The 20,427-nt window shown below is 43.7% G+C and overlaps 1 protein-coding gene across 8 annotated transcripts in view; it reads left to right on the forward strand.

The window, feature by feature from the left end:
* The window catches only part of PPP1R12B (protein phosphatase 1 regulatory subunit 12B), a 200,852-nt gene that overhangs the window by 41,034 nt on the left and 139,391 nt on the right, over nucleotides 1-20,427 (forward strand). For 7 of the 8 annotated variants that reach the window (XM_057540259.1, XM_057540269.1, XM_057540273.1 and 4 more), the window contains 2 exons: nucleotides 13,040-13,170; nucleotides 18,026-18,144. In XM_057540259.1, coding sequence (XP_057396242.1) covers nucleotides 13,040-13,170; nucleotides 18,026-18,144 — 250 coding nt within the window. The remainder of the gene's footprint in view (nucleotides 1-13,039; nucleotides 13,171-18,025; nucleotides 18,145-20,427) is intronic. The other variant, XM_057540282.1, reaches the window with a different exon arrangement.

A 20,427-nucleotide genomic window follows, 5' to 3' on the forward strand; every position in this document is an offset into this window, starting at 1 on the left:
GTGTTATTTATTGATTTGTACTATTCACTCCACTGCCTTACCTCCAGGACATAGCAGTCTGAGAGTTGGACTATAGGCCATGTTTCTTAAATTATTTAGATTGATGCTTTCAGGAAAAAAAAGTTACTTAGGTTTCTAAAGTCTTAACCGCTGTTACCTTCTCTTGGAGCCCCAATAGTGAATTTATGTTATCAGCAAAATTGATTATCCTTAAAATACTAAAAATAGAGTTGCCATATGATCCAGCAGTCCCACTCCTGGGCATATATCTGGAGAAAACTCTTAATTCAAAAAGTTACATGTACGCCAATGTTCATAGCAGCAGTGTTTACAATAGCCAAGACATGGAAACAACCTAAATGTCCATCAACAAGGTGTGGTGTACACACACACACACACAGACACACACACGCACACACACGGGAATATTACTCAGCCATAAAAAAGAATGAAATAATGCCATTTGCAGCAGCATGGATGGACCTAAAGATGATCATACTAAGTAAGCCAAAGACAAATGTATGATACCACTTATATGTGGAATCTAAAATAATGATACAGATGAACTTATTTACAAAACAGAAATAGACTCACAGACATAGAAAACAAACTTATGGTTACCAAAGGGGAGGGGGGAGGGATAAATTAGGAGTTTGGGATTAACATACACACACTAATATATATAATATAGATAAACAACAAGGTCCTACTGTATACCACAGGGAACTATATTCAATATCCTGTAATAAACCATAATGGAAAAGAATTTGAAAAATTATATATATATAAATATATATATGTATAACTGAGTCACTTGGTTGTAAACCAGGGAACTAACACAACAGTGTAAATCAGCTATACTTCAATTTATTTATGTATTTATTTATTTAGGCCCCGTTGTGCAGCTTGTGGAATCTCAGTTCCCCAACCAGGGATTGAACCTGGGTCACGACAGTGAAAGCACTAAGTCCTAGCCACTAGAGCACCAGGGAACTCCCTACTGTACTTCAATTTGAAAAAATGCAATACTTCTAATAAACAAAACAACAACAACAAAAATTGATTATACCCAGATTTGGTCTGTTAAGGCCCAGCAGAAATAAGTTCTGCCTTAAGAAAGGTCAACTATGATTCTGCTCATAGCCAGCGTTTCCTTGGCCACAGGCAGTGCAGAGGTCAGAGCAAGTTGGAAAGCATTCCTCTGTGTCAGGGGTCAGATGCCTCAGGGATGCAGCTCAGACACCCACAGCGGTGGGCAGCAGGAGTGCAGACGTTTGTCCAGCCCCAGTGAGTGAAGCACATAAGGTGTGTGCTTTCCCCGTGTGCAGAACCTACTTCAAAAGAAAATGAGGCTGTGCGCACGCATTGAGCGCTAGTTAATGATATGCAAGGTGAAGGGTTTCGGGGAGTTGTTACGAAGGTCTGAGTCGGTGAGGGGTGGGCGTGTGATACAGCAAGTCTAGCGCAGGGCTCGTGGTGGACTACAGGCCGGGGGGAAGTTGAAGTTCTTTGAACTTCTCTGTATGTTTGAATGTTTTCATGATACAGTATCTGGGGAAAGTGGCTAGGGCATGTAGCGGGCAGAGTAGAACCCAGTGGGGATGGTGGGGTGTCAGGAGCTTACGCTCTGCCCGGAGGCGGCAACTGCTGCTCGGCTCCAAATGCTCGTCACTTTGTGGGAATCTGGCCCCAGCATGGCCAGGTGTTCTTGTTTTTTAAAAGCCTCAAATTGGAATTTTTAATGTGAAAAATCTTTTTTTATAATGCCACATGGGCCCAACAAAATGCTTTTAATTTACCAACTCCTTTCCTATCCCAGAGATTTAAACTTCAGAGAAAAAATTGGAGGTGATCTCTTGAGTTGCAGAGCCACCGCTGTTGTCACTAACACGTGACTTTAGAGAGATTTCAGCTGCAGCTGAGACCTGATCCGTAACCTCAGCTCCCCAGCTCTGTGGGCTGCTGTTCAGTAATGCTTTGCCAGGGCCGGGCCGCGGCACTCCTGACACTGAGCCAGCCGGGGCTTAGCTGCGGGGCCGGGGAAGCTGCGAGGTCAGGCTGCTTGGCCTTGGTTTTCCTGGGCTGACTTGGGGGTGGTGTCAGAGGGGGAGGGCAGCAGGCAGTACCCGCTGCACGTGGAAGTCACTGAGGCCTTGAGAGAAATCAGCGCAGCCTGGGAACCAGGCCCAGAAAGACTTGTAAGACTTGCTTAGAATCCCTGTTGTGGCTCAGTGGTGCCACTGTCCACACAGGGTCCTCAGCTCCCAAAAGCCCATGTCACCCCTTTTCACCGTCGGCGCTCTGACCGCCACCCTGTGCCTTCCGCCTCGGGAGCGCTCCTCAAACCCGTCCCTCCTCTGTCTCCACCGACAGGACGTTCCCGCAGGACCTCATCCTCTCTGGCCTCGGTTGTGGTTCCCAAGAGGCGTCTCCGTCGGGAGTTTCTCCTGCCGGCAGGTCAGGCCTCATGTTCCCACTGCAGTTCTCACTCTCGGACGGTTTTGACGGTCTCACCCCCGGGCTTCAAAACCTCAGGCCCTCCCTGCTGCCTTCAGGATAAGGTTAAAGTCTATAATTATAGGGGGATACGGGGCCTTCATTGCTGCCAATCTACCCTACCAGCCTCTCCTCCTTCCATGTCCCATTCACCTGCAGGGTCAAGTTCAAACTCTTCAGTCTGACAGATGGAAACCCTGTTCAGATTTTATGTATGCCCCATGCCCCACCCCCGACTGAGTACAAACATGCCAAACTTCTCACCATTCCAAAAAACTGTTTTTTTTCCTCTCCTCTGGACCTTTGTGTGTCTGTTCCCTTTCTTCTGATTCTCTTTATCCCTGCGTTTTCAGCTGGCAACGCCTCCTTTATGACGCGGGTGAATAATATCCATTTTGGGAGGTGCTCCCTGTCACCCCCAGACAAAGTTAGTGACATCTTACTCTGAGCTCTAACACTGTACATGTCTCTTATTTTATATTAGAGTATGATTCCTCTTGCATGTATCATTTAAATGACTTTTTCTACCACTAAATGGTAAAGTCTTACTCATTTTTGATTCCTGCCTCTCTTCCTAAGGACTATGTCTGGCCTAGTATAGGCCTCAGTAAATGTTTGTTACATGAATAAATGAGAAGTGCTTCACACTCAAGGGAAACATCACTAAGATGAAGTCTTAACCTGTTCTTTGGTGATGTGTCAGTGTCAGGTCTGCAACTTAAATCTGTCTTCTCAGATTTTCTGCCTGTGCCTGTGTAGACGTGATGGGCCTCTACAGCAGTGACTCTGCTGTGTTTGTAAAGCCCGGGCTGCAGCCCCAGAGCCCCCTTGTGAGCTGTTCTTCCAGTCCTGGCTCGCTGTCTCCCTCTCCTCTAGTCCCGCCTCTCGTTTACTTCCTTCTCTTTCTTACTAACAGAACCCGACTTCTGTGGTCTGTTGGCACCTATTGGAACTTACGTAGAGTTTATACTGTATTTGTGTTTATTTTAAATGAAGTATATAATTTTTGCCCTTTCTTGTGCTCTTAGAGACTAAACAAAAATAATAATATACTGATAATAGTCAGAGTAGCAGCTAACACTTCCATAGCATCAAACTATATACTGGGCGCTAAGTGCTTTTGTGTACCTTAGCTCATCTGTGACCCATGACGTAGGTACTGTGATTGGTACGATAATTTTGCAGATGAGGGAACGGAAGCATACAGAGATCACTTGTTTCAAGAACACAGAGCTACTCACTGGTCGTCCCAGTGTTTGACCAGGCGGTCTTAATTCCGTAGTCCGCACTGCAGACTACCGCACCGTACCCGGTAGGGTTGCGTGATCGCGTTCCCTGCTGCCTCTGCAGTGTAGGACTCTGCCCATGGGAAGACATGACAGTTAAGTGATACGGACTAATATATTAGTAGCTTTGCCTATGCAAAACTCTGGATGAAAATGCTGGGAAAATAATAACTTCTTGTTTAATGTCTTCTTTTAGGAATAAAATTTGCTGTACTGATTTATACTTTGAGAGTCTGACCTTCCTGTAATTTCTTTGTGGCTTTTACTCCTTACCCAGCTCAGGTCCCAGAATTGCCTGCCTTCCTTTTTTGAGGCTTACTTGACAGCGTGGAACATTGCCCGTGCCCTTGCTTTCAGACCATACTCTTGCGGCTTGTGAAACACTTGTTTATGGGCACAGAGTGATCTGGAGTTAAATAGAAAAATCCCTCTCCATGGGACAGCAGTTTACATGCCAACTGGCAGCAGGGTGGACCTTGGGCTGCGGTTAGGACAGGTAGCCAAGCTATGAGGGAGGTTTCTAATCTAGACTCATGCTAATAAACAGTGGTAACCCAGGCACTTTAAATGGGATCTTTGTGTTTTGCATTTAGTGTAGTCAGGAGTGACCAACTCACATCAACCAGTTGGCCACATTCCTCATATGAAATTATTGCAGAGCTAGACTAATGTCAGTTTACCCTGTATATGCTAAAGCAACGTCATTTTTAGGAAGATAGTGTCAGGTATTAAAAATGTTCCGTCACACACACACGCACGCACGCACACACACACACACACACACACACACACACACACACACACAAGGGGCTTCCTTGTCAGTCCAGTGGTTAAGACTCCCCACACCCAATGCAGGGGGCACAGGTTTCGATCCCTGGTTGGGGAGCTAAGATCCCGCATGCCACACAGTGCAGCCAGAAAAAAAAAAAAGTTCCATGGGCCAAGTGGTATCTTGAGCGTGGCTCATGAATGCTGTTTTGGGTGCCTCTAAATTGGTAGGTAGAAAACTTAGGTGGTTCCACAACTGAGTATGTGACCTTAAATAATTCATTTAACTTTTCTGGGCTAGTTTCTGCATCTGTAGAATGCGAAGTCATAATGCTGCCTGCTCCAGCTGCCACATTCCTTCCTTCCTTCTACAGCTTTGTTATAGTCTACTTTTCCCAAGGAACCTCTTTTGATCTAGTCTGTTAAGGTGAATCATTTCATGACTTGGTATGCCTCAGCCCTTATGTGCACAATCTGTAAGAAGATAATCTCTCCAAGGGCTTTCTTATTGCTATACACGTGTCAGGCTGATTTAGCCATGTACACTCTTTTGATCTGAGAGAAACTCATGCTTGGGATTTACCACAATTATTAGGCCTCATTTATGGTTCCTCAATATTAAGATTATCAATGAGTGACAGGTAGAGGTTTGGAGACTGGAACTATATAACTTCTGTTTGAGAAGATGCAGCTTTCATTTTCTGGGCCCTCTCTTCATCTTCTTTCTTCTTCTTGACTTTTCAAAAACCTGCCTTGATGACAAAAGTTAGGTCAGCTGTATATAGCCTTTATAGTACAGAAGTTGCCAAGGTGATACCTGTAAGACAACTTAATGGGCTTTTCTTCATTTAAATGCACGGGGAAGGTTGAGGGAAACATTATTTGAAGGGTTAGGGCTTGTGGCACTTTGAGGATGTCGTATTAGAACCCAGAATGAACATATTTTTGAAATCTAAATACTGTCAACCCTTAGACAGTATAATACTTGTTCTTAACTGAAGGAAGGTGTTCTCTGGTCCCAAATTATGAACAGTTACAGTCTGGGGATAATATGCCAGTTTATCGAGAACAAGAATCTTAGTGTGACACTCCATGGAAAATTCTTTCCTTCTGCTGTCTATGTTGGCTCTCTCTCCTGAAAGGCCTCAGATCTGTGTCCAGAGCCTGCCTGACCACTGAGTACATAATCAAATATAGTTCTCACCATCTGGGAGCCAAACTGTCCGTGCCAGTGGGGCTGTGAGTCTTTCACACAGAGCTGACAGTGGCTGGGTCACCTGTCTGTTGGAGCAGACTGCTGTTAATGGTTCTCACTTCAGTAGTGGTTACACTGTATCACGGTCGGAATGGAAGGTTTGACTCAAGCACTGGGTCAGGCGGTATGAACTACAGTAAGGTAAAGCCTTCTCGTGCTGATCTGCTGATGGTTGAGATTTCCAAATGTACTGACTTCTTTATCACCTTGGATCTGTTCGTCTGAGTTCTTGTCACCCGGTGAAGCTGCCCTGCTGGAGCAAGGGGGCTTTGAGCTCAGACACGCTGGGTCCACGGCGGACTCACCACGAACGAGTGAGTCCGCTCACCCGCTGCCCCCTGAGCTTCAGCTCCGCAAGGGGGCTTTGAGCTCAGACACGCTGGGTCCCCAGCGGACTCACCACGAACGAGTGAGTCCGCTCACCCGCTGCCCCCCGAGCTTCAGCTCCAGTCCTCGGCCAGAGCACCTGCAGCAGCGTGCCTCACGCAAGCACTTGGTCCGCTCTTCCAGGGCAACTGCTCTTTGGGCTGAAAATTGATTGAAAAACCTTCTAAAACCTTCTGTTAAATGCAGCTGTATCTTAAGAAGTGGTATAATTAATTTTTTGACCAGTTTTCATCTGGCAAAGAAGGGTGACCCGCTGCTGTGACTTTTGTTAGTACCAAGGGGTGAGGACGTGGCAGGCTCTCTAGGTTCTGACTTCCTATTCCGCGCCAGTCGTATTAGTTTCCTGCGGCTTCTGTAACAGATCACCAGGAACTTCGTGGCTTAAAACAACAGAAATCTATTGTCTCACAGCTGTGGAGGCCAGAAGTCTGAAATCAAGGTGTTGATGGGACCACACTGCCTCTGGAGGCTCCAGGGCAGACACCTGTTCTTTGCCTCTCCCAGCTCCTGGTGACGGTTGGCGTTCCTTGTGGCTGCATCACGCCAGTCTCTGTCCCCGTGGTGACAATGCCACCTCCTCTTCTGCCTTTGTCAGGTCTCCCCCTGCCTGCCTGCCTGCCTGCCTGCCTACCTCTTCGTTGGACACTTGTCATTGGATTTAGGGTCTCACCTCAAGACCTTAACCTCATCACACCTGCAAAGACCCCTTTTCCAAGTCAGGTCACACTCTCCAGTTCCAAGGATTAGGACGTGGACGTATCTTTTTGGGGCCACTGTTCAACACACTGCATCAAAGGAACGGAGATCTGTGAACAGAACAAAATGAGTGGGAGGCATCAACATACAGCGTCCTCAGTCTGGCCCCAGCCCGTACTGGGATATGCTGTATGATTTTGTGGGAGTAGTCTGGAGAGAGGTCTTTGGTGAATCCAGATAACCGAGAATCAACTGAATGTATAGAAAATGTGACTTTCTGTGCGTTTGGGCATTCATTCTTTTTATTCAACAGACATCTTTTGGTGGCCTCCTAGGTGCCCAGTGCTGTTCTAGGTATTTGGGATATATCAGTGAACAAATAGCCAAAGATTCCTGCCCTTGTGGAATTTACATTCTAGCTTTGCTAGCAATGACTTGAGAATTTCATATAGGTGATTCAGGGTGTTTGGCTGATAAATATTTTTGTGAACGAAATTAGGCTCTTTGCTGTTACCTCCAAGCATTTAGGGTTTTCAACATAAAGTTGAAATTATATAATTCTGGGAATTATATAAATTTTGAGTTATATACACTATATGTAAATTATTATTATTGAATTATACAGGTTTGGGAGTATAACGGACAAAATAGTTAAAAGTATGGAATGGAGATGTATTACAAGCATCATCATCTCCCAGCACTTTTGTCAGCATGATTTGTTGAAATCAAGGCAAGCGTGGGCTGAAAAATCCAAACAAGTAGGCGTCCCGCTGCCCCAAGACCAGCGTCAGCATGTCCCCTGTGCTGGGGTGGATGGGACTTTGTTGGGGAGATGCCATTCTGGGCCCGGGCAGGTAGTCTGAGCAGTGTCCTGAGACACGGCAGCAAGGTCAGCGCTTGGACCAGTGGCGCTTGGTGGCGGTGACAGTTGCAGGCTATTTTGGGAACGGAGGAGGCTTTGTTTTGTAAGGCCACCTCTGCACTGCCAGATTAACTCTGGCACTGGTCAACCATCAGCCTTTGCTGTAGAGAAAGCAATACTAGGTACAGTAGAGGGATTGTGGTACTCTTTCCCATTTTACTGGTAAAATCAAGGATTTTTCCTTGGAGATAGCTTCTCATTTCCAGGGAAATGTGACATGCTGATTTTAGGAAGCTTTAAATTATTACCTGGCAATTTTTCTGATAGCTTTCTGGACTAATAATTAAATAATATCTCCTTTTCTCAAGGAGCTTAGAACAAGTTGTTACTTTAGTAATATTCTGCGTGTCTTTAGGGAAGGAAAACAGAAAGAAATGGACATAAGCCACAGCAGAAAGAATAGGGTTAAATGCAAAGAAGAATTTTCCCACTGATGTCAAAAGTAACATGAGAACGCTGTTTAGCCTTCTTTGCCTGTTCAAGAGAAGGAAAGAGCCGCGCGTGGGGAAGGCTTGTGCAGCCCTGTGTGGAGGCGCGCTGTTGGGGGCCACGGCCCCGGACGCGGCTTTCGTAGCTGGCGAGTCTGCCCATCCTGCCCGCTTAGTCCCCGTGAGTCAGCAGCACAGCTGCAGACGGACTGGGCAGAGGGCGTCTAAATTTAGTCATCATTTAGTTGAGAAGGTTTTCAGGGACTGTTTGTCTCTCCCCCATGACTTTAGTCATATTCTTTCTTCTGGAGGGAAAACAAAAAACAACCAAAAACAAAGAACAGAGAACGGTCACTCCAAGATATGTCATGAGAGTGACTGTCCTACAAATTTGTTGACTGGTCTGCCCGACGATGATCCTCTTTAGTTAACTGTGGACGTACTGTTTGAGTCCTATGGCTCCTGACCTTAGGAACCCGCAGGATCCTGGGCCCTGGAGGGAATTTCCTGAAGTCAGATGAACAAACAGGCTCCCAAACCTTGCTTGTTCAAAGACATTTGCAGCCAAGCTGCCTTCCTCCCAAAGGGCGCTGGAGCTGGAGGGCAGTGGTAGGTGAGGAGTAAGTACGACTTCAGCTTTTTCCAGCTTTTTCCTGGGGAAGTTGTTGCTGCTTGTTAAAACCATGGCTTGAAAACAGCAGTGCCACTCGCCCTGCCAAGGGCTCAACTCCTTACACCCTCACTAAGGTCTGCGGGGTGGGCGGCATTCCCGTGCTCCAGGTGAGCCGCTGGCGCTCAGGTTGTATTCTCGCTCAGGACTCCGCGCACTGGCAGGGCTGGGGCACGAGCCCAGGTCCGCCTGGCTCCAAAGCTGACACTTCTCGCGATACACTGTCCTGCACTCTGTGGAGGGGGTTGGGAATCACCTCACAGTTGTCCTGCTTTATTTTCTCTGAAATGATTCTTTGGAGATTGATGCTTTGTCAGATTACATTGCAGATTAGGCCAGCTTTTTGTTGTCATTGTCTTGGACATCCTCACAGTGTCATTCTTATAAAATACTGTATCAAGGATTCAAGATTCATAGACAGAAATTATGAAACTGAAAAGGAAGAGAACTAAAGTTATGATGGGTGAAGGAGATTAAGAAAAGGAAGGGAGATAAGTAAGAGGGGAGGAAAAAGAAAAGACAGGTTTTCTCCTGTTCGATACCTGGACTAGCTGGGGTTATTTCAGCCTCTGGAATTTGGATGCCATCATCTGCAAAGGGTGAAGAATCATCTTGCAAACACTGGCTTCCAGAATTCTGCCTAGTGTTGGTGTGGCCATTGGCTAAGCGTTCAGGCTGTTCTTTCAGAGCCCAGTACATTTTGCAGCCAAGCAAGGAGCAGTTGGCCCAGCTGCTTAACGCAGGTCAAGATGGCACGTTTGACCTTCCTGACACAGGAGTTTGTGACTACATGGGCAGAGAGTGTCCTTAACCTCTCAAACACTTTCTTCTCTTGCACTTTAGCACCTTTTTGAAGAGTGCCCTCGGACTTCCCTGGTGGTGCAGTGGTTAAGAACCCGCCTGCCAATGCAGGGGACACAGGTTCGAGCCCTGGTCCGGTAAGATCCCACATGCCGCGGAGCAACTAAGCCCGTGAGCCACGACTACTGAGCCTGCGCTCTAGAGCCCACGAGCCACAACTACTGAGCCCACGTGCCTAGAGCCCGTGCTCCGCAACAAGAGAAGCCAGCGCAGTGAGAAGCCCGTGCACCGCAACAAAGAGTAGCCACCACTGGACACGACTAGAGGAAGCCCACGCGCAGCAGCAAAGACCCAACACAACCAAAAATAAATTAATTAAAAAAATAATTTTTTTTAAGTGTTCCCTTCCATCCTCACAGTTAAAGTATTAATAGTTTTTAGTGAGGTACTCTGCAAGGGGTTGGTTAAATCTTGCCCTGCGGGATTATAGACTGGCAGACATACAGTATATGAGAGATTTAGTGATAACCATAATTATGAAATAGTTTATAATGTTATGAATAGTTATGAAATATTTTACATGGTAAAGAAGTATAAATGGGGAAAGCTTGTAGAAGTTGATCAACCCAAGAAAACATCATAGAAGAAATGTAATTTTTGGAGCTGCTTGTTGAAAAAGAGACTGTCGTGAATACTGGCTATAAAAGTCGTCTGGCCTCAAAAGATCAGGTTGGAGGAATATATTACATGACATCAAATCAAATCTAGGTTGAGATGTTTAGCTAATCTCACTAATTGTAAAAAGAGTGTCAAATGGTTTGGGGGAAATGAATAAAGATGTCTTTTTGTAACCAAGGTTGCCTAATTAAATATCCTCTAGATTGAATCAACCGCTTTTCATCCATCCTTTGTTTCTAAGTGGGATTGACACGCTGTTTATCTGGAGGGGTTTCCTGAAGTCCTCTTGGTAGGATAGGTGCTTCTTAAGTGTAGTAGTTACCCTCTGAATTCTGGCTTGAATTCTTCCCACAGTAATCGTTTGCTGTTTAAACTGTTGCTCACTATCACCATAAAATATCCCTTGGTATATTTCACTGAAGACATCAATTCTCAAACTGTTTGATCTAAGGAATCCTGTACACTCTAAAAACTTATTCAGGACCCCAAAGAGCTTTCATTCATAAGTATTATTATATATTACTGAAAAATCTTGAAAATATTATTATTATTAATTCATTTAAAATAGCAATGACCCATTATATGTTCATATAAATCACATATTTTAATTGAAAAGAGCTATATACTTTCAAAAACAAAAGCAAAGTAAGATAAGTCCATTGACATGGTGGCATGAGAAGAGTGGCATTGTTTTACATTTTTACAAATCTCTTAGTGTCTGCATTCAGTCTTGTGATACATTGTTTTGATTAAAGTATATAAAGAACATCTGGCTTCACATGGATGTCTATTTGGAAAAGGGAGGAGTATTTTAATAGTCTGTCCAGACAATTATGGGTATTCTTCTTGGCACTGTACTAAAACGCCAGTAAGTATATAGTAGTTTCTTAAATATTAGTTGCAGTGTGGAATCTGAAACCATGTCAATGGACTTTTCTTACATTGAGATATTAAAATCCAGTGGTCTAACTTGTATTTTGAATGAATCTTTTACCCATGCATGATTTTCTCACACCATGCATCTGATTATGTGGAAAACATGGGTTCATTGAGTTATGCACATCTTCCAGATGTTAATACGTTTCAGTCTATAATATCAAAAAACCACATTTGTTGATAATCCCATTGACCGCATCAGAAAACTGAGTATTAGGAAGCTGTTAAGCTCATGGTAGTGGGTATGTTTCCCAAAATTCTGATTTTAATTGGATGGTCAAATTTTATCATTGGCAACAAATATTAGGTTTTTTTCTTTGAAGTGACAGGCTCACCTTGTTCGTTTTCAAGTCTTAATCATTGTAATTTACCTGTCGGTTGCTCTTTTGAGGAATAATAGCATCTGTGGAAAAGCTGCTCGTCATCTCGCAACTCAAACAGATGCACAGGAGCTTTTTGCTGAGAGATGGCGCTGTGCTTTGTCACGTGGAGAAGGGCTTTATGTGTGCCTGCTGTTTTGTCACACAGAATATTAAGAACACTTACAGTTTAATAAAATTAATAATGTTTACTGCTCCATCAAGGTCATTCTTGAGTGAAACTGGCCTTTTTTGGGTTTTGTTTTGCTTGAGATCGTGTGGCCAGGAAGAGTACAGTCGGCACCCGCACCCTCTGGTGCCTCCCTTGACTTGTGCAAAGGCTCCAGGAGTTCACCCCACCATGGCTTTGCATTGTTAGTGCAAATGTCAACACAGCAGAAAAGGCAAATCATGTATTAATATTGTTATAAAAATCATTTTGATCCAGATAGTTGTTTCTCAGCTAAAGCTTTAACCTTTTTTTTTTTGTTTGTTTGAAAAGGAGGGGGTTAAGAGACAAGTTTTAGAAAGAGGAATCTCATTTGTTTCTGGTCCTGAATTGTCTCGGCTGTTTTGGATCCGCCTAAGCCTTGATGATGATCACTTTTATCGGTGTGGGCTTTTTGCCTCCTTTTACTCTGTAGATAGTCCAGATGGCCTTTGGGTCTTGGCAGGCCTCATTGCTGTTTGTGACTGTTCCTTTCAGGCTTCTGGTAGGCCTGAAGCCTTTATTCAGAAAGCTTCTCTGCCTTCTCCTAATTGTTGCTGTGAGTTGGGCAGCTAAGGGTGCCTAACCAACCACAACTGCAAACATACTTCGCCATATTGTCTGCAGCTATTCAGAAGATACATGAAAAGAAAATACATTTCTTCTGTTTGAAGGATCACTGCACCCTTTCTCTCCAAAGTGGGGATAGTTTAGCAACCCTAGAAGATAAACTGCAACTTCCCACTGAGAAAGTTGCATTTGATCCGATGTGACTATTTTCCTCTAAAATTCCTGGGCAAATTAGTGGTTCCTAACATTCCCTCTTTTCTTTATAATGATGAAAGAGCTCACCCACTTATAGTACTTTAGAAGTCGCTTTCCTCGTTTGACCCTAACAGCACTATAAATAAGATTAAATATCATTATACCTGTTTCACAGCTGAGATACTGAGGCATGGAAAGAATTCAGGGATTTGCATAAGATCACAAAGCTGAGAAGTCACACTCTGGACACTTGCATCAGGATGCAGGAAATGGAAATCAATATTTCATCAGCGCTGCTGCATTGTCCGTGCCCAGAGCAGTGTCTGGCACGGTGTAGCACTCAGTAAGTGCTTGTTGAGTAAATGGATGGCCTTTTCTTTCCAGGCTTGTATTGATGAAAATTTGGACATGGTGAAGTTTCTGGTGGAGAACGGAGCCAGTGTAAACCAGCAGGACAACGAGGGCTGGACGCCCCTCCACGCAGCAGCGTCCTGTGGTTACCTCAACATAGCAGAGTGAGTCCCTGTACGGGTGCAGTGCTTGTGGGGTAGCCTCTGGTTCTCGTCCACTCTGAAGGATTTGAGTTTCGTAAGTAGGAGTCACTTCTCTTTACTACAAACTGTAAAAGCAGGAAATTGAATATGTTTTACATAGCTGCCAAACCTACAGTTCTTTTAGTTGAAATTTTGTGTTTGCTTCTATTTTCAGGTAATTCATATTTGTTGGGATATGCAGAGGTGGCTTCTGTCTGTTGCACTGTCTGGGTTGACTTTTTGAGCGACTATAGCTGGACACATGTGGGAAGGCCTGGAGAATTTTTCTGGACTTCTTTATAAACCTGTTTTATTGTTTTTTTTTTTAAAAAAGCAGTGCTTAATACAAATGAAGGTGTAGAATGCCTGGCTGCTGGTCACAGAATTCACATAGGTAATAGCAGAAGAGTGAGAGCCAAGCATCCGAGCAAAGGAAGGGTGGGAAGGGGCACGTGCCCCCCTGCCCGGCCCTCATTGAGACCAGCCTCCAGCACAGCCGGGGCCCCTCCCTGGGCAGAAGAATCCCAACCACATAGTGTCTGGGCTGGAAGGGGCGCTAAGTAGATGTCTGTTGAATGAAGGAGTGGTCAGGGAGGTTATTTTTAAATAGAAAGAGATGTTGGCACTTAAAACATCTATAAAATGAGGCAACTGAGTGTATTCTAGATGAGAGTAAGTGTAGATTGCTAAGGTAAGTTCTCTAAATAAAATCATGATATGCTATGGTCCTTTGAAGATCCGGTTGCTTGTCTTAAGGCCCCTTTCAGTAGGATTAGAGCTCCGTTACATTTCTCCTGTTCAGCAAACCGCTCTGCAGAGGCCTGGGAATGGCCTCCCACAGAAACTGCTTTGCCCGGGTGTCCCGGGGGAGGGTGCCCAGTGGGGGAAGTCAGACAACGGCAGGGTCAGAGCCAGAGAAAGATCAGGCCGAAGCACTGGTGTTGACTGGGCTTCTTGTTCTGAAAAGCGGGCGGCTGGACTGGCCCCACCGCCAGCAGGAGTCAGCAGTGCGGTTTTCTCCTGTCTCCGTTCTGGTTCCGTGAATCAGCCGCCCCCTCTTGCCGGGCTGCCCCTTCCCAGGGCCTAACGGGAGGGCTCTGATTCTCAGCCCAGCCCACTCGCCGGCGTTCCGATGCCCAGGAGTGAAGGTGGCTGCCTCAGAGGTTTCCATTTTCACTTGAAAACTGTATCTAAGAAACATTTATAGGACATGTTAGTCCCTCATCACTGATGTTTGGTTATTTGTTCAGGTGGCTTGTTTGTGATTTTGAGCTACCAAATCTCATTACATTCAAGGATTTCACTTTTCTCCATTGGAAGGTAACAGGCAGAGCTCACGCTTGGAATTAGGGCCCCTCGTGTTGGCGTAATCCACGGAGGCTCTTTTTTCTTCCTTTTGCGAAGCTGAGCACAGAGGATGATTGTAAATGCTTTTTCACAGTGGTTTCTTTATCTCATCTTTATGGATGAACATAGTTCCTTTGGAAATAAGTTCACAATTTAAGTGTCTCTTGCCCAAATAAATATTACCTTGAGTGAAATGAATTGGTGAGAGTTACTGTTTCCGCATACAGGTGATTAGTAGTCAGACATGAAAGTCTGGCCAGGAAAGGTGAGCTGGACCAGACCCCCTTGTGTGGTGGCGTGGTGGGAACGGCCCTCCTTACCTTCTGCTGTGCGTCACCCTTAGACGGTATCCACCTGACCGTCCGTACGTACTCATCTGTGCAGCAGCGTTTTCCGGACAACGAAAGAACCCCGTTGCTTATGCTACTCATGTTGGTTGGCTCACCTCAGGGCCTCTGAACAGTGTTTCAGATACGATTAGCATTTGATCATTTTGTCATTTTTCTTTTTGTATCTTAAAGACCTTAAACTCTATATTCTTATTCCCGGAATCATTAGAAACTAAATTTCGAGGGAGTGGAAACAAAGAAAAGGCAAACTGGCTTTCTAGGGAAGAATCTAAGAGCATTCTGTTCCATGTTCCATGATGGCCTTTTTTTGTCTTATATTTGAACTCAGTATGACATATTTTTTAAAAAGAGGTTTAGGGGCTCTTTATTCCTGATTTTGAGTTCAGGCTTATTGCTAGTTAATGGGATGTTTTCCATTTCTATTACCAGTAAGTGTTTAACTTAGAAGCAAATTATTGACCCAAGGGTACAGAATTTAGTTTGGCTTTATAGTTTATTGGGGTGCTAATTTATTCTGAATTTTTGAACACGTTTCATTTTCTTTCTTCCCCCCTTAGAATAGTAGCAAAAAGACCTTATGTCAATGATGAGTTAAGAAGAACACAGAGGCTTTATTTTCTTTCTGTCTTTCTTGGCCATACCGCACGTGGCTTGTGGGATCTTAGTTCCCCGACCAGGTATTGAACCCGTATCCTCGGCAGAGTCCTAACCACTGGACCACCAGGGAATTCCTACAGAGGCTTTATTTTCTAAAGGGCATATTTACGGAGCTAATGGGTATTTCTGAAGCCTCAGGTTAACTATAAAGATTCTCAGGAATAAAGTAAATATTACTTTTTAGGGACTTCCCTGGCGGTCCAGTGGTTAAGACTCTGTGTTCCTGATGCAGGGGACCCAGGTTTGATCCCTGGTCAGGGAACTAAGATCCCACATGCTGCATGGTGCGGCCAAAGATTAAAAAATAATAATAATAAATTAAAAAATCTTACCTCATAGGTTGATATTGATTCTTGTTCAGGTAAAAGTGTGAAACTAGAGAGGTTTTTCCTGTTTCCTCCTCACCCTTAAAATGGTTTAGGAAGGTAGCCTTACTTAAGAAGAATCTCTTCTGAACCAGATTACTTTCTAGAAATGAGTCTTCTAGATCATGGGTCTAAGAACTTGTCAGAAAAGGGAAAAGCAGGGGCCTGTATGCCCAAGTGACATTGTGCCTGATCCAGTAAAGAATGGAATAGATGTCAGAGCAGGGTGGCTAAGATGTTTTATTTATTTCACGTAATATTTGTGGATTGCCAAGAGGAAAAAGAGCGTGTCAGACCTCATGACGGTGATAACCATGAGGAAGACACAGCTGTTGTCCTGAAGTAGCTTTCAGCCTGGTGGGGCGGTTGCATCAAGATCCGTGTATGTCATGACAGAAGCGCAGACTTAGTGCCGGGGAGGACAGAGTTCAAGGAAGGAGAGGGAAGATGTGGTTGGTGAGAACAGGCAAAGGCATTTTCAATGGACCTTGAAAGATATGAAAAGTTTCTAGCAGGGAGAGGAGAAGGGGAGGGTGTTTCATTGGTTGGGAGAAACTACTCAAGCTGTGGGAGAGGCTGAGCGACAGTGGGGTGTGTCTGGGGACAGTGAGGCGTTGAGTTTGATTGGAGTAGAGGGTACAGTTCCATCCAGAAAGCATTTCTCGAGTGCTTACCGTGTATATTATTTGCATTTTGATTTTTCAGGGTTGGGGAGGTGTAGTTGAATGTCCTCTTTGTCCTGAAGGGGAGAAACCAAAAGAGAGGAGCTCTTGATTAGGGAAACGAGGGGCAACAGATGGACAGAGGACTGGGCCTCAGTACAATCAAGAAAACACATGGAGCAGGTTAGCCTTGGAGGAGAAAGAGTTTGTTTCCGTCTGAGTCTGTGAGGGAAAGATGGAGAAAGCCGAAAATGAGATGAGTTCATATATGTGGAATCAATCTGTAAGTTAAAAACATTTATTGAAGCTCTATTTATACTAGGTACTAGGCAATGAGAAAGCAAAAGCGTGGTCTTGATGTAATCTTTGTTGATTCTCCTCTGCCTCCTTGAATACAGTGGCCATGCATTGATTATCCTCTTAAGATCTTCTACAGTGTCTAAAATGTGGTACCTTTAAACGCAGGAGGGGACCAGTACATGCTTACTGAATTGTTGATTCGTTGAAGTTTAATTTAAACAGCTTTTCTTTCTCCTTTAAATACTTATATTTGATAGAGCTCCCAGCATAATTGGGATTCTCACTGGCCCAAAAGTAACTTGATTTAGTGCCAAGGTGAACTAGACTTGAATTCAAAAGACTGGAGCATAACCTCTGCCATTTGCCCCCTAATAGTACCCACCTTGCCTACTTCATAAAATTGTTTAAGACTCATTATATAATTTTACATGAAAGTACTTTGAAAATCAAAAAGGATCTATGTAAGGTATTAAAATTGTCAGACCTTTCTTCTTTAGGATCAAGTATTATATTTCAATATAGAATCTAATCATTTAGAATAGAACAATTTGTTTCTTCAGTAATTTAGTTTCTTCTTAGAGTGTAGATTTCATGTATATGGCTGGTTGAAGGGAGAGTTTTATGGAGGCGTAATTTAGGCAGATTCATGAAAATTTTAATTCATCCTTTATTTTTCTGTTTTCATGCCCCAACACTACTTAATATACTCTTAATGTGGCATTGGGAAAGTTTCTGTGAGAATTACTTCTTTACATGTCTTCTGGGAACTCTCATTCTCAATATTACAGGTGTAGTAAGTCCTTTTGGGAGCCTGTGTTTGGACCCCAGGGATGGTGGGTGAGCTTTAGGGCTGCATGTCTTCCATGTGATATTTAGAAAGTCTCTTGCTGTCCACTGGGAATGAGAGGGTGGGGTTAGGAACATGAGTGTGAAGGAAATCCCGCTTGTAGGCATTGTTCTTACCAAGAAATAGGGAAGCTTTTGATCCTAATTACTGAAGGCTAGTGGAGTTAGAAATTAACGGTGGAATACTTATCTGGGACCACATTAAAAACTCCAGAACAGAGGCCGTGCTCTGCACTGAATCCCAGGGATAGGAGTGTAAGCTGATGTTAGACTGGAGAGAGAACCTTGATTCTGTATCTTGTCTACACAGGTATTTCATTAACCATGGAGCCAGCGTGGGTGTTGTGAACAGTGAAGGAGAAGTCCCCTCTGACCTCGCAGAAGAGCCTGCCATGAAGGATCTTCTTCTGCAGCAAGTGAAGAAGCAAGGTAAGCTAAGGGGTTAGAGGGGCAGGTGAGGCTCTGCTGTGCAGGGCCGTGCGCTGTAGTGTGATAGGAAGGTTGGGTCTACCCGCACAGTGTTAGTCATCATTACCCACATCACATACCCTCTTAATACTCACACAAGCATAGGCCAGATGCCAAAAGGAGGGCCAGTCCTTCCTTGTTTTTGCCGTTCTGGGGCTGTGTACCCATTGTGCAGTTAGGCGACCTGACTGTTCTTTGATGACGCAGGTTAGACTGAGGAGGGGCATGAGCGTGTCTTACTCTGTGTACACGGTGTGGGCTTTGCTTCACACTGTGAAGTCTAAAGAAAGGATGAGATACAGTGTCCCTTCGAGTACTGGCCAAATTCTGTTTATGACTTTGCATCTTTTCTCTTGATGAGAGCTGAAAGTGGTGCTGGTTGAGGTATTTATTACAACCTCTGAAATGATCTTTAACCATACTAATCATGAAAATTATTCTGGTAGTTTGTCACGGTAAGGAAGCTAACTTAGAAGAATAAACTCTGAAAGAACTTATTTTATATTTTCAGAAGAATCCACTTCAGAGAATAGGTCAGGATTCTGCTCCTGGAGGTCTTTGGGTTCTTTTAGTTAAAAAAGTTGCAAATACCACTCGTTAGGAGGGAGGACAGGTCTTAGGGCGTTTGCTAGAACCACCACAAAACTGTGTGGACGTGGTTTATAGTGATGTGTAGTCTTTCTGTTAAACCACTTTACCCACAATCTGCAGTTGAGTCCAAAAGATTTCTCTCCAGTGACCTTTTCTGACATGATGCTTTAGAACAGTCAGGGCCAGTCCTGGCCATATCCGTTTGCTCACATGTTATCCAAAGCTGCATTTGCACTCCTACAGCAGAGCTGAATAGCTGTGACAGACCAAATGGCCTGCAACGCTGAAAACATTTGATATCTGGCCTTAAATAGAAAGTATGTTGACCCCTGCCTTAAAATAATGATGTTCTAGGGCAGAAAATACTTGTATGAATACTGTGTATAGTTTTTGTGTCCTATTGAATTGAAGAACTTTATGCCTAATTTACCGTCAAGTCCCACTCAGCCTTATCTCCTCAGATTGGTGTTACAATTTACAAATGACTTTTTAAAAATAAACTGGATTTTTAATAGTAGTTTTGATTTTAATTTCTGACTGTTCCATTAAGGAGTATACTCTGTTGGAAGAGGTATTCATATGTATGCTTACCATTGCAGCACTGTTAACTCTTTGTGTGTGGAATTCTGGTCTGTTCCAGATCAGTTACCCCTTTCAGTTCATCGAGAGGATATAATAATTGTGAATACAATACATGTGCACCCAGCATCGGAACACCTAAATATATTAAGCAAATACTGACAGAGCTGAAGGGGGAAATAGACAATAATACAATGATAGTATCCTGCTTTCAACAATGGATAGATCATCCAGGCAGAAAATCAACAAAGAAACGCTGGACTTAAACTATCCTTTAGACCAAATGGACCGAGTAGACATACAGAACATTCCATCCAACAGCAGAACAAACATCCTTGCCAAGTGCACACAGAACATTCTCCAGGATAGGTCATATGACAGGCCACAATACACGTCTTGGCAAATTTAAGAAGACTGAAATCATACCAAGTATATTTTCTGACCACAGTGGTATGAAACTAGAAATCAATAGCAGGAGGAAAACTAGAAAATTCACAGACTGTGGAGATTAAACAACATGCTACTGAACAACCAGTGGGTCAAAGAAGAAATCAAAAGAAAAATCCAAAAATATCCTGAAACAAACGAAAATGAAACACAACATACCAAAACTTGTAGGAGGTAGCAAAAGCAGTTCTAAGAGGGAAGTTTATAGCGATAAATGCATGCCTTAGGAAAAAGGAAAGATCTCAAATAACCTAACTTTACACCTCTAGGAACTAGAAAAAGAAGGACAAGCTAAGCCCAAAGTTCACAGAAGGAAGAAAATAACAAAGATCAGAGCAGAAATAATTGAAATAAGAGACCAGAAAAACAATAGAAAGTATGAATGAAACTAAGAGCTTTTATGTTTTTTGAAAAAATAAACAAATTGACAAACCTTTAGCTAGACTAAGAAAAAGAAGACTCAAATAAATAAAATGAGAAATGAAGAAGACATTACAACAGATACCATAGAAATACACAGGATCATAAGAGACTACTGTGAACAATTGTGTGCAAACAAATTGGATAACCTAGAAGAAACGGGTAAATCCTCAGAAATATGCAACTTACCAAGACTGAATCAGGAAG

This window comes from Balaenoptera acutorostrata, chromosome 1 (assembly GCF_949987535.1).
Source record: "Balaenoptera acutorostrata chromosome 1, mBalAcu1.1, whole genome shotgun sequence".
Classification (NCBI taxonomy): domain Eukaryota; kingdom Metazoa; phylum Chordata; class Mammalia; order Artiodactyla; family Balaenopteridae; genus Balaenoptera; species Balaenoptera acutorostrata.